At 36.6% G+C, this 13,706-nt stretch overlaps 1 protein-coding gene across 1 annotated transcript; it reads left to right on the top strand.

The window, feature by feature from the left end:
• The first annotated feature begins 50 nt into the window (after positions 1-50).
• LOC121323195 (programmed cell death protein 10) lies at positions 51-12,327 on the top strand. The gene is made up of 8 exons (XM_041264091.1): positions 51-138; positions 2,312-2,521; positions 3,601-3,654; positions 7,714-7,831; positions 8,290-8,416; positions 9,649-9,727; positions 9,875-9,957; positions 10,372-12,327. Exons 2-8 carry the CDS (start codon positions 2,432-2,434, stop codon positions 10,451-10,453), a joined length of 633 nt encoding a protein of 210 aa, XP_041120025.1. The 5' UTR covers positions 51-138; positions 2,312-2,431; the 3' UTR covers positions 10,454-12,327.
• The last annotated feature ends 1,379 nt before the right edge of the window (positions 12,328-13,706 follow it).

Here is a 13,706-nt window from a genome sequence, read left to right as displayed (position 1 = left end):
TAGTGGGTGCTGGTTGGTTGTTATATACTGTACTTCGTCTTAACTGTCTGCGCAGCTGTTGAACACAGAAAACTTCCGTTGAAAAAAAAAAAAAAAAAAGGTAAGGACGATTTTTCGGGTTTCGGTTCGTGGAAACAGGTATGTATGATAAACACGGTAGTATTACATTATACCATTTAAAAAATAAGTGTATAGCAGTTCTATCTAACACAAAAAGGATCAAGCAGATACGATTTAACAACTCCTCGTATAAATTGCTATTATTAGCTAATACTGTTTGTTCGATGTTTCTTAATAGTACGTTTTCCAAACTCGTTACGGCAGATGTTTTGCGCAGCCTTCTTGTGAAGATATAGGTGCAAATGTAGTAAATATACGGTGAGATTTGCAGAATAGGGCCTCATTCCGGCCTGTTCGTGGTGCTGGTTGTTGTTGTTAGTACGGAACTCGGTTACAAAGGTGTCCGACGACCAAGCCTTGTCAGCCGGGTGCTAAGCCGCACCTGCAGCTGTGTTGCAGCAGAAATACTATCTACCGCACAGGCCTCAGTATACCAGGAAGTAAGTGTTTTTACTATTTATTTGAAAGTATTAACAGCGTTTCCGAATATAAAAATCTGTTAGTTTGTCATTGTGTTAGTCATTTTAAAATTTTGAAATTCCAAACAGGATACACTAGGGTACCATACTGTTGTAATGATTTACACCTTTTTTTTTTTCTTCAGATTTTGTCCAATAGTGGACCTAGGCAATACTGAAGCAGTACCACATCAGTAACAAAAGTAGACGTTCGACTACATATCTGATTATGTAGTTGTTAAAATAATGTACACTGTACTGTAGTTTTGGAATTAGTATATCCTATATTTAGTCCAATATCTATCTCTCTCTCTCTCTCTCTCTCTCTCTCTCTCTCTCTCTCTCTCTCTCTCTCTCTCTCTCTCTCTCTCTCTATCTATATATATATATATATATATATATATATATATATATATATATATATATATATATATATATATACCGTTCAAACCAATAGGTAGCTTGAGTAAAGGAAGTACAGCATAATGTAACTGTTAAGCGTATTGTATTTGTAAAGCTTAAGACACTGAACTTTAACTTGTATTAACACAGTACATTTACACAGAAGCTGACTTAAATTTCAAATAGAATACAAAAAAAGAATTTGAAGGTAGATCCTTCACTGCAATAAAGAATGTCTGAAGCAGTCGCCAGACATTGGTGGAGATGAGTCTTAAGCCCCTTTCACACTAGCACTCCTACCCGGGTCAGGACCCTGGTTCTGGCTACCTGAATCACAATCTTGTGTAGTGTGAAACCACATACCTGGGTTGTACACGGGTTGACCCAGGTCTCAGCAACCCACCTCAGGATGTGGGTTGACACTCTTTGACCAGGGTTGAGCGAGACAAAATGCATGCTGGCTGTTTATAAGCTGACAAATTAACAAACAGCCACGCCTGCGTAAAGGTTTCGGATCCACAAGGAACATTTCAGTTTATTCTGTTTAGCCATATTTTTGTTGATTGAGACACACCATGAGCCAGATTGCAGCAGGGATGAAGAAACATTTGCTCTAATCAACATTTGGGCTGAAGGTTCAATCCAGAAAAGTTTGGATGGAAGTGTCCGTAACAAGCTGCTTCTTCAGGGGCATTGATACACGCATTGTGCACTTGCGTCTGTCACCCAGGTCAACCCTGCTTTATTAAAAGCAGTGTGAAATCACGTAGCCGACCCGCATAACACCGGGTCCTGACCCGGGTAGAGCATGCCAGTGTGAAAGGGGATTAAGTTGTAGTGCAAAAGGGGTTAAGACATTGATTAAGATATGTTAGAGGCTACATTCGGGTTTTTAGAACAGGCATGATGAGGTCCAAAACTGTTTATCAGATAGGTTAAATAGAATCCTAAGCAACTTTATGATGCTATTTAAGGACCCTGTTTTGTTGTTGTTTTTTTACAATATGTGTGTAATTCCAGCAGTTTAATTGGACTAATACAGTAACCAAAGTTCTTCTCACTGCTGATAAAAGTATGAGGTGGCATGTCAGGCTATGTCATTGTTCATTTCCCTATTCAAGTTTAACCACCTACAGTACATGGACAGTGATCATGATATACGTATCAAAATATGCATGTATGATGTAGCCTAGTTATAAAGCCTTTCATTTCAAGTTGAAAATTTAAGTTGAATATGATAATTTGTGCATTGCAATCAGATTAATATTGGCTTGGATGCATGGATTCATAATTTGTTATCTTAACCTAACTTGGGTTTCTTACGGTTTCAGGAGAGCCGCATTGTTTGCAGTTGTATGTTTTCTTGGACTCTATCATAGTAACAGTGCAGTGAATGAAGTGTTACCTGCTTCTGTAGCACTTTTTCACCAAAAGTGGGCTTTTGGACAAGGATGACAATGGAAGAGTTGAAGAATGAAGCAGAGACAACCTCAATGGTTTCCATGCCGCTCTATGCAGTCATGTACCCAGTCTTCAATGAGGTACCTGATTTTAAAATTGTCTTTAAATTGAGTAAACTTTGCAACTTATGTCAGGAAATCTTTTTGTACTTGTATATGAATCAAAATATATTCTAGAATGTAACCTATTTAATTCACAATACATTCTAAAGTGGGTCAACACTAGAGCTGTTTTGGAAGTGTGACCAACTTGCTCAGGTGATTCAAGTTGTCTGCTATATGAACTGCCCAATACAGGAAATCAAGTGGTGGGTGTGGGGATAGCGTAGATGGTGCTGGTAGTAGCAGCTTGGTTATACAATTGTAATGGAAATAGGTGCTCAAGTTGTTTTCAGCCTCCTAGCAATACAATATTTATTTATATTTTGAAAATATATTAATGAGGTATGTTCTACTTTAGTTCAAAAGTTTTACATAGGTCTGAGAGAAATGGTTCTATGCACACTTTTTGAAGTAACTGCTCTAAATGCAACTTTGGCATAGTTAACAGATCTGATTCGGTTGACTCTGTAATGCAGATTAATTGGCTGTCTGCTTTGATCATCAGTGTCCTATATTTGAGAAGCATAGCAATGCACTAATCCAGGTATTTATATTCCTGCTGAATACCACAGCACACACAAAAGATAAATGTAGTATCTTTCCCATCTGTATACAGTAGAAACGACAAACATTTCTTGAATTTTGATTGTGTCTCTGCACTGTTTATAATGGTGCACACAATATTTTTCACTCCAATCACTCTAGATGTTAATGAATCACCTGATGATTAACCTATTGGCGGTATGAATTCAGAGATCACACATTTTGTTCATTATGCACCTGTGTACTGTTTTTTTTTTAATGCGTTAGAAGCAGTTAAATGAATATCCTTCCTAGAAAAATATGTGCACCCAAAAATAAGTTGTATTTTCTGTATTGTATCTGTCTTATGAGTTGACTTACAATGGTTACGAAATAAAATAGTCTTGTACAGTGGGTTTTATAGTAAAGTTATATTGCTGGAAATTGTAAGCATATTTTGTAAGCTTTGTGTTTTTTATTACTTTGTAATCCAAACCCCAATGCCCTGCTTTTTGTGTCTGTGATATTTATTGCAGCTGGAGCGAGTAAATTTATCGGCAGCACAGACTCTGAGAGCAGCCTTCATTAAAGTAAGTTTCTAATTTACTGTAATGTAGTTTAAACATGTTTGAACAAAAACTAAATCCTAATATAATTTGAATATTGCATAACATTTCCAGATTCTGATGATGATTGTTTTTGTTAGTAGCCTTTGAGCTGCATTGTGTAGTGTGTTCCTCGCAGAATTCAAGGGGTTATTGGTTACTGTGGCTTTAAAACAATTTTCTAAAATGTCTTCAAAAGTAGAATGTGCAAAAAGTTTCAGCTATGTCAAGTTGCGACACACACACACACACACACACACACACACACACACACACACACACACACACACACACACACACACACACACACACACACACACACAGTGCCTATTGTAAGTATTCACCCCCCTTCGTCATTTTCACAGTTTGTTGTCTTGCAACCTGAAATATTGATGCATATAAATGGGATTTTTCCTTTTGATTTACACAACATACTCAACATTTTGAAGAGGCAAGATAATTTTTTATGTGAAACAGTTAATGAAGGGGGAAAAAAACAAAAAGGAAATGTCTAGGTTAGATAAGTATTCACCCCCCCTGAGTCAATACTTGGTAGAACCACCTTTGGCAGCAATTACAGCTGTGAGTCTTTTGGGGTAAGCCTCTACCAGGTTTGCACATGGATCATGCAATATTCGCCCATTCTTCCTGGCAAAATTGTTCAAGCTCTGTCAAGTTGGATGTGGATCTTTAGTGGACAGCAATTTTAAGTCTTGCCACAGATTCTTAATTGGACTCAAGTCTGGGCTTTGACTGGGCCAATCTGGGACATTCACTTTCTTTTTAAGCCACTCCAGTGTCGCTTTGAATGTGTGCTTGGGGTCATTGTCCTACTGAAAGGTGAATCTCCGTCCCAGTCTTTCTTTTGCAGACTGAAGCAGGTTTTCCCCGAATGATTTGTCTGTATTTAGGCCAGATAGTTCATTTTTTGTTTCATCGGACCACAGAATCGTTTGTCACATCTTTTCAGAGTCTGCCACATGCCTTTTTGAAAATTCCAAGTGGGATTTTACATGGGCTTTTTTCAGAAATGGCTTCATTCTTTCCACTTATGTACAGGCCTGATTTGTGGAGTACTTCAGCTATTATTGCTAGTTGCTATTGGCCTCTTGGTGAATTCTCTGACCAATGTCCTTCTTACCCGGCTGCTCAGTTTGGGAAGACGGCCTGCTCTAAGCAGATTCTGGGTGATACCTTCCACACTGCTCCAAGGGGTGCCGTTTGAAACCTTTTTTATACTCCTCCCCTGATTTGTACCTTTCCACAACTTTATCTCAGAGTTGTTTTGAAAGCTCCTTGGTCTTCATGGTAGTATCTTTGCTTTGAATGCACTACCCAACTGTGGGACCTTACAGAGACAGGTGTATTTAATCTGAAATCATGTGAACCACTTTTATTGCACACAGATGGACTCCATTTAACTTACTCTGTGAATTCTGAAAGCAATTGGTTGCACCTGAGCTTATTTTGGAGTGTCACATCAAAGGGGGTGAATACTTATCTAATGAAGACGTTTCAGGTTTTTATTTAATTGATTTGTTGTCCGTTCCCTCCCCTTTTTTCACACAATGAAAGTGTTGAATAGGTTGTGTAAATCAAAGGGAAAAAAAAACAATTTAAATGCATCAAGATTTCAGGGTGACACAGTATAACCAACCCCCCCTGGGACCTGGAGAAATGTTTGGTATATCAAGTTGTTCATTATAATGGGGTTTGGCAGTTTGCTGTATCAGAATAATGAAGAAATGAAATTAACATCTTTATACATTAGTTCTTTCAAGACAACTTCACATTGATCAACATTTAAACTGTATATTAAAAAAAAAACAGTAATGAAAGAGTACACTTCCATGCTGAATACAGTAATTAATGCCCTTTCTCTTAAAACATGTCCAGCGTAGATTGCTTCATATTTTTCATGCTTTTCTTAATGCACACTGTTTTAATCTTGTTACCTCCTCACGCCTTTGCCATGGTTGCAGTTTGTGTGAAGATGGCAATGGTTGCATACGTCACACATGATTCGCACTACAATAGGTTACCTATGAATCAGCTTTATCTTTTGAATTAGCCTATGAAGGTATTTGTTTTCACCTGAGGGAATAACACATTCAGACTGGAGAAAGTTCAGTATCTGTCACTACCGATATCGTTTTATCCGTGGGGTGTGGGGAGTGGGGTGATTCTTGCTACTTGGATCGTTAAAGGGGGTTTGTTATAGTGAAGTTAGACTGTGTATAGAGATAGAGTATAATAAACCAATCATTTTAAGTTACTGGAAATTATATGAGATCTTATGGTAGATCCATGGAAAAATGTATGTGGAAAGTAGAGGTGCACCGATAAAGTTGGCTATAAGTATTACACTTCCAGTTACAAAATTCAGTCAAACTTGAATTTGTTGCTTAACAAAAGACGGCACTGTAATCAATTTCTGCTTCAAAATACCACCGAATAAACCTACAGCTCTACAACCAATGCAGATTGAGCAAGATAAACAAACATTATAAAAGGGGATTTTGAAGTACATTGTGTAAATAATAATAACTAGAACTGCCAGGCAATTTTATGGCTTCCACGCTCAGTGCAAGTGTCAGCAACAGCTCAGTTTTATGGAGCAGTTTCAATTCAAAGTACTGCATTAGTTAATTATCTCATGATGCTTTATAACTTTATACACCATAGTAACCATGACCCTTTCTACACACTCTAAGGACTTATAAGCTAATTTTATATTTAACCTTAAGGAGAGGTCAAAGGTCACAATCAAGGTAATCTTTTAATAGAGAATATATGGGTTTTTAAACGTGTTGTATAATTACCATAAACCTATGTGCACTGTAAGGAGTTATAAGCTAGATTTACATTTGACCTTTTGAAAAAGTCAATTGTATTGACACAGGGGTGATGCTTGTCAACTTTGTTAGTTGGAGTTAATCAACTGAAGCGGTGTTAAATTTAAGAATGAAACGTAGGTCTGGCCACCATCTTGTTTTACAAAAGGACAACATTTTGCCATATTTGAATTCCATTGTCCCCAGGATAATGCCTAGCAAGTTAGGAGTTAGTTGGTTAAACGGTTTGCAAACAGAAGCAGTTATTTGGGCTGCGTTTTGGCAAATTTGGTGGCAGCCATTTTGATAGTAAAATTTTTCGCAGCAACTTCTGCTTCACAAACTTGAAGCGACTTTGGTTGCTGATGACATATGCGAAGTGTCCGATCAGTCGGTTCACCGCTTCCAAGAAGCAGCTGTTGAAAGGTTTTTTCCCATAATACGCGTCAGGCCACCATCTTGGTTGACGCAGGAGCACAGGTTGTTTTTTTTGTTTTTTTTTCTTTTGCATCTGAACTGTACTCTACATGGGATAATGCGGGCCAAGTGTCATGTTGATTGGTTACACCAGGTGTGAACAGGAGCAGTTTAAAGTTTTGGGAGGAAAAATGATATATAATAATTTTTTACAATAACAATAGGCTTCCCAAGCCAGCTTGGAAGCCTAAGGACTAAACCATGTTATTTAGGATTCAACCAACATTTTTGCTATAATTATGTAAAAGCATCAGAGTAATCTTCTCCACAGTTCATCGTTGGTTTTAATGTAGCATCAAGTCTGTTCTGCTGCACACAACTTGGCTATGCTATTGTTGTCTTAAGATATTTAAAACAAATTCCAAATGCTACTCTTTTGAGACATATTTACTGCTGGTTGATTGCATGTTACACTGCACTGCAAGAAAAATGACTGTCTCTGTGTTCTTGTGTCGTGTAAGCCCACCTGACCAAACATTTAAACTCTGTGCTGGAATAAATTCAAGCATCAAAATCAGTGGTATTGACTAAAATAACAAACTGCCAACAGCTGATTTGTTTTTTTTTCCTTATATTGGTGCCATGCCGATAGGCTACCGATTGATGCCCACTTAGTAGAAATTTTAATGGATTAAATCACCTGCATACCAAATTTTATGACAGTCTTTTTACTTATGTCTTGCTTCTTCAGTATGGGATGTAAGTGACATGTTCTTTTGTTATTGACTCTTAGGCTGAAAAGGAGAACCCAGGTCTTACTCAGGACATTATTGTGAAAATTCTAGAGAAGAAAAACGTGGAGGTGAACTTCACTGAATCTCTACTGCGCATGGCTGCTGATGATGTTGAAGGTTTGTGCTCTGCTTTTTATATGGATTTTGTTAAACACATACATGCAAGGCTGTAACTTGCAATGTCTCTAAATGTAGACTTTATGTATAACTGCACAGATGGCGCTATTTCTCTATAAATGGTGGCTGCTTGAATATGTTTTAAAAAAAAAAAAAAAAAAAAAAAAAAAAAAGTGTTGAAAATGCAGCATTTGCCAGTTCAGTGTCGTAGTTACTAAAACAGCCACTTCAAAAATATTTATAATATTTTGTTTTACATGCAGTGTGTGTGACAAACAAAGTTGGGAAAGTAGTATGGCTGACATCATAGGAATTGCATTACCAGTCTACAGCATATGGATTTCTTGCATTTAAGATTTTTTTACCTTGTTTTTATTGAGGAAGCTTTTAAGGTTGGCCCGAATGTTGGAGTAACTACAGTATGCTTAATTTAACAATACCTGTGTGTTCCATTCTAGAATACATGATTGACAGGTCAGAACAAGAGTTCCAGGACCTGAATGAAAAGGCACGAGCACTGAAACAGATTCTCAGCAAAATACCCGATGAGATTAATGACAGAGTCAGATTTCTCCAGACAATCAAGTAAGTATCGATTTTTAAGCCTCGTCCTTACGTAAGACTATTTGTCATTTTACTTATTTATTTTCAAGATATTGATCATTCTTAGCCTGTACTTGTGAGATGTTTTACTTGGCTTTAAATAAAGCCATTATACAAGAATCATTTGCTTCAGTGGGTTTGTTTTTAAAGATTTCTTTGTATTTGTCAGTTTTACAAAGCTGCTGAAGTGAAACAGATTATTTCTTTTTTAAAAAACGTGTTGCATGTAATGTTTTTTCCCACAGCTATAGTTTGCTATTAATTGATGGCCGAGTACAGATTAGTTTATACAGGGACTACATTAATACAGTAACAACATTTAGTGCCTTAGAGCTGAAAATTTCCCAACTTTTTAAAATAACTCAGTTTTGCAATGGCTTCTGTATTATAACGTGAGGTTACTCTTTTTAAAATGCGGATGAGTTTGGGGCAAGCGATAAGATGGTCATTCCAGCTCAAGAGGACCAAATTCTGGAAGGTGTTTCATTTTAACCCTTTGCAGTCCGTTTATTCAGCGCTTGTCAGGGGCGTTGGTCCAGTTTATTTTCACACGCGCTGTTTATTTTACATGCATTCATTTTTTTTTTTTTTTTTCAGAGTAAAACAGGTTTAAAAGGTACTGAATCAAAAAAAGCACACTCATCTCCAACTGCATCTCCAGCCAAGCTCCATCCCTTGCTCGCTGCATTTCACATACCTCTTTATAGAGGTGCATACTGATAAATCCTCAAAAAAACTCCTCAATCATGCGATCCAAGTCACTATTTTATTACTATAACATCTCAAAAAGCTCTACAAATGTCTATGATATTCTTTGAGTGCTGAATGCAGAAGCAGCTATCTCCTTTGTTTATGTCCGTGTTATCTCTGGTACATGGGGCTATCAGATATGCCCCCTTTTTTTTGGCTGCTATTGGTCTCACTCGGCCATTGAAAGATTTTCTTTGTTTTTTCCGAAGAAAAAACAACTAGACCTGTGCTTCACGTCTTTTTGATGCCGGACAGGGTCCGACATTGGGTTGGGAAGGGAAAATTGTAATGTCGGACCTGGTCTGACATAGGACCGCAAACGGTTAAGTCTGTTTCAAAGGCATAAAAAATATTAATTAGTGTTGAACAACCCCCTTGGTTCTCTTGAGCTTGAATGACTTGCTGTGAGTTCTAGTCTTTTAGAATAGTGCATTCTATAATTAAAACATATCTTTTCTCTGCAGAGACATTGCGAGTGCAATAAAAGAGCTTCTTGACACTGTGAACAATGTCTTTAAGAAATATCAGTATCAAAATCGCAGGGTAAGTACAGCTGATACTTAACTGTGTCAATAGATTGAAATGTTGTCTAAATAAGATTCTTATTTTCTTTAGATTTGAAGAAACAAAAACAACTGCAATGCAGCATCCTCACAAGCTGCTATTTTTTATTTATTTGTTTTTTTAAAGGCACTTGAACACCAAAAGAAGGAGTTTGTAAAGTACTCCAAAAGCTTCAGTGATACACTGAAGACCTATTTCAAAGATGGAAAGTAAGTTCTGGTATTTCTCTTGCTTTTGAAATGTGTGCGTTCCATGTGTCTTTATGGTGGTCTCACATCTGTGTGGCAAAGTGTGCCACCAAGTCACAGATCACTGCCTCCTTGCTGAGGTACTTGTCCTCCTAATATTTGTTTCTTTTAATTCTCTGAATTATTGATGAGTGTATATACACACTTAAATATAGACAGTTAGAGTTTTGTTCTGACTGAGAATTAACCACATTTCTGAATTATTGAATTAGAAAATAAGGGAGTGTAGTATAATAATTTAAAGCAAACTAAGAGTGAAAAGAACTTTCCTGACCATAAATGGACTAGAGCCTATAAACACTATAATCATTTCTTTACAATGTGACCTCTGAAGGGCTTAACGTTTGACTGACACAATTGCTTTTCTTTTTGTAGGGCAATAAATGTGTTTGTGAGCGCCAACCGACTAATCCATCAAACCAACTTGATACTGCAGACCTTCAAAACTGTTGCCTAGAAGCTTCAATTGTTAGGTGTAATTTTTAATGTTGGATAGGACAACCTTTATATGTAAAGTTTTTGACTGTATAATTTATAAGTCTTGCTTCAAGACCTGAAGCAGGATGTCGAACGGAAATCTTGCCAGCTTCCACCATATTTTTGTAAGACTTTATTCTAGCTTAATCATGATCTCACAATGAAGATTCAGCATCACTTTTGCTATTACTATCATTCTATCTAAAAGAAAGCCAAAAGATTTTGCGCCTTAATGTGTCATGTAACATTCCTTATATGAAGTGTAAATATTGGTATTCTTTTTCTGACATTAACTTGAAGAAGAAATGCAAATTATGTATTTAACAATATCTGGTGGCAAATATTCAATAAAAAATAGTTTACATATGTTAAAATGTTTCATTGGTTTTTGACAATACTGGGGTTCTCTTATGTGACTGGTTAAGAAATATAATTAAGTAATTTGTTCTGCTGTGCTTGGGTGGTTTTCAGACCCCCCCAATTTAGCATTAATCGTTGTCAACCGATGCATTAGATAAGGTACTGTAGTCCAAGACTAATGCTAATTGGGGATTGTACATTTAGATTATTGTGTTTAATGTTCCAACAGTAGAAATATTACTAAAATAGGTGGCTGCAAAGTCACTTGAACAGTGCTTGGTGCTGCTGAGCAGAGCAATGAAACAGGCAGGTGGAATCGCCCAGAATCTAGGATTACTATCAAGGGGGTGCTGTAAACAGATCTCATTATTGCACGCTCATGCTTTTATACTCTGAATCTGATGAATGTTGCAATAACTCTGCAAATGAACCTGGTGGAACTCCCTGGCACCCAATGATCTTTTAGTGTGTGTTTCACATTATGTTTTAATGTATTTTCTGGCTGTGACACACAAAACCACTTTTGGTGTTGGAAAAGCAAATGTTAACAAGTGCAAATGCCACATGAAAACACTGATGTGTGTTATCTGTTAAGTCCCACTGTGGTGAAATGGATGTCAAAAGCACTATTCAATAGAGAAATTAGATTTATGGATTTAATGGAAGTTTAATAATTATTGGCATGTATTTCTAAAAATAAGAACTCAAAACAAGTAAGTGCAAGGCAGAATTGTCACACGTAGCGTTAGAATCAGAAAATGAGTAAAGCACCCTTTGGGGACTTTTATTTTTGTATAATATTTAAAATCAAATGTCTTTTACTGAATGAAAATGTACACTATCTACAAACTGTTAGTCAAAGTAAATAAACCAAAACTTTTCAGCATTCTGTGACAAATGTATTATGCAACATAAAAACAAAACAAATTGACTAACCGGCTTTATAAAGTGAAATTAAAGGTTGGTAATTACACCAACTGACTTGAGGAATGTGACCACTTGTGGCATACCTGAAAAACTATTTTATTTTGAGTTTCCAAGTGTAATTGTGTGTCTTAGCTACAATACAAACTTTTTCAAATAAATACATTTACAGTTTAATAATGCAGTACCATGTACAGTATGTTAAGGACTGATGAGGATGTGAAGATCCAAGACTAACTGGCTTTTAAGCAGCAGCCATGATTACTTCAACTGTGTGCTGATTGGAGTATATTCATGAGCAATAATCATGTTTTGTACAATCTGACATGTAGTATTCACAGTTTAAACAAACAAAAAAAAAACTGTATAATTACCCTTAAAGAAAGTATTATGAGCTGCAATGTTCTACAACCATGTTGCAGAATCTATAGAATTTATCATGGTTGTTTACATGTCTTTATTCACATGTTACCATATGACAAGTTTACAGCTTTCCTTTAAAGCAAAGTCATGTTGGCCCAATTTATGTGGTAGTGACGGATGCAGAACAAATACAAATGTTTGAGATTTTTTTGCCTTTGAGTCTTTCCTTATTTACTGAGTAATTATACATAAACATGTTCATCACAGTCGTTAATGATTTTTGCACTACTCTGAATACTTTATGCTTTTTATACTTAAGTCTCAATCTCTATGTTTAGTAGACAGAGCAGGAGGACATCATGGGGACATGAACGATTTTATGAAGATGCAAACGCTTTTCTTGGTAAACCAAAACACACTAAACATGATAATAAATACATGATTTATGTCTTTTTATGCAGAACATTTCAATGCAAGAGTATACAGCAGAGGACCAGATTTGCAAGATTTTGATCCAGTAGACTTTTTTCAAGGGGAGATAAACCTATTAAAAATGACAGCTGCTGTGCATGGTGAAATTGTCAGGATTAATTGGCATTCTGACATACTTCAATGTAGTATTCATTTTAGAAATAAGAGCAAACCTTGCATTGCAGCAAAATCGTTGTACCTTTACAGTGTCACATAGATGTCTGTTGGATGTGCAAATCTATTTTACCCAGAAAGTAAACTAAATTCTCATCTAGGGCATGGTACAATCATGGAGTCGCAGTGGGAGTCCTTCTTACTAAAACTATATATTAAGTCCCCTTTTATTTTCTGAGATAAAATACAAACACTAGCAGTATTCTAATCTCTAGATGGTGAGGAAAAAAAAACACTGATCTGTTAGAGTGTATCATTTAGAAGAGGTTTACATTTCCACCCACTTGTCTTTCCATATGAAGTATTAGTTTTACTGCACCGCTGCAGTCAGCCTCATGTCAAATTGTGGCATTGCAGCTCTAGAGATGAGCAAAAAAGACTAGAATATTCTCTCGCACTCTGGGGAATAACACGACACCCCCTTTATTGATGCACAGAGATTCCGTGCTCTGACGTTGTTTTCTCGATACTGCTAAATGTCGACATTTGTTTTGCTGACATGGTCAAATAATTTAACTGATCTATTTTTAATTCATATTTATTTATTTATTTATTTTATTCAGTTTCTTTGTTTTAGTTACCAGACCTGAAAGAATGTGTATACCTGACCAGGAAAGAGTTTGTTGACCAAATCTTTCTTGTTGGCCAAGGCACAAAAGTGGAATGCGGAGAGCTGTTTGAAAAGGTCGATGTGACTTGAGATGGCGTTCTCGACTGGGACAAGCAAGCCAGACCTTCGGTGGTTCCTTAGTGGAAGGACCTCAAATTTATCCCGTCTTCTCTCAAGGAACATATCCAAAAGATAATGTACCTGAAGAACACCAGCCGATATCTGATCATTAGCAAGGAGGGATTGCTGGAAATCTAGGGTGAAAACCTTGTGCCACAGAAAACTATGAGTTGGCACCAATTCTGTCAAACCCAAAGACCTTTGGGTTACA

Source organism: Polyodon spathula, chromosome 11, assembly GCF_017654505.1.
Source record: "Polyodon spathula isolate WHYD16114869_AA chromosome 11, ASM1765450v1, whole genome shotgun sequence".
NCBI lineage: Eukaryota > Metazoa > Chordata > Actinopteri > Acipenseriformes > Polyodontidae > Polyodon > Polyodon spathula.
Note: the sequence above shows the minus strand (reverse complement) of the source record. Positions and strands in the feature narration are given on the sequence as shown.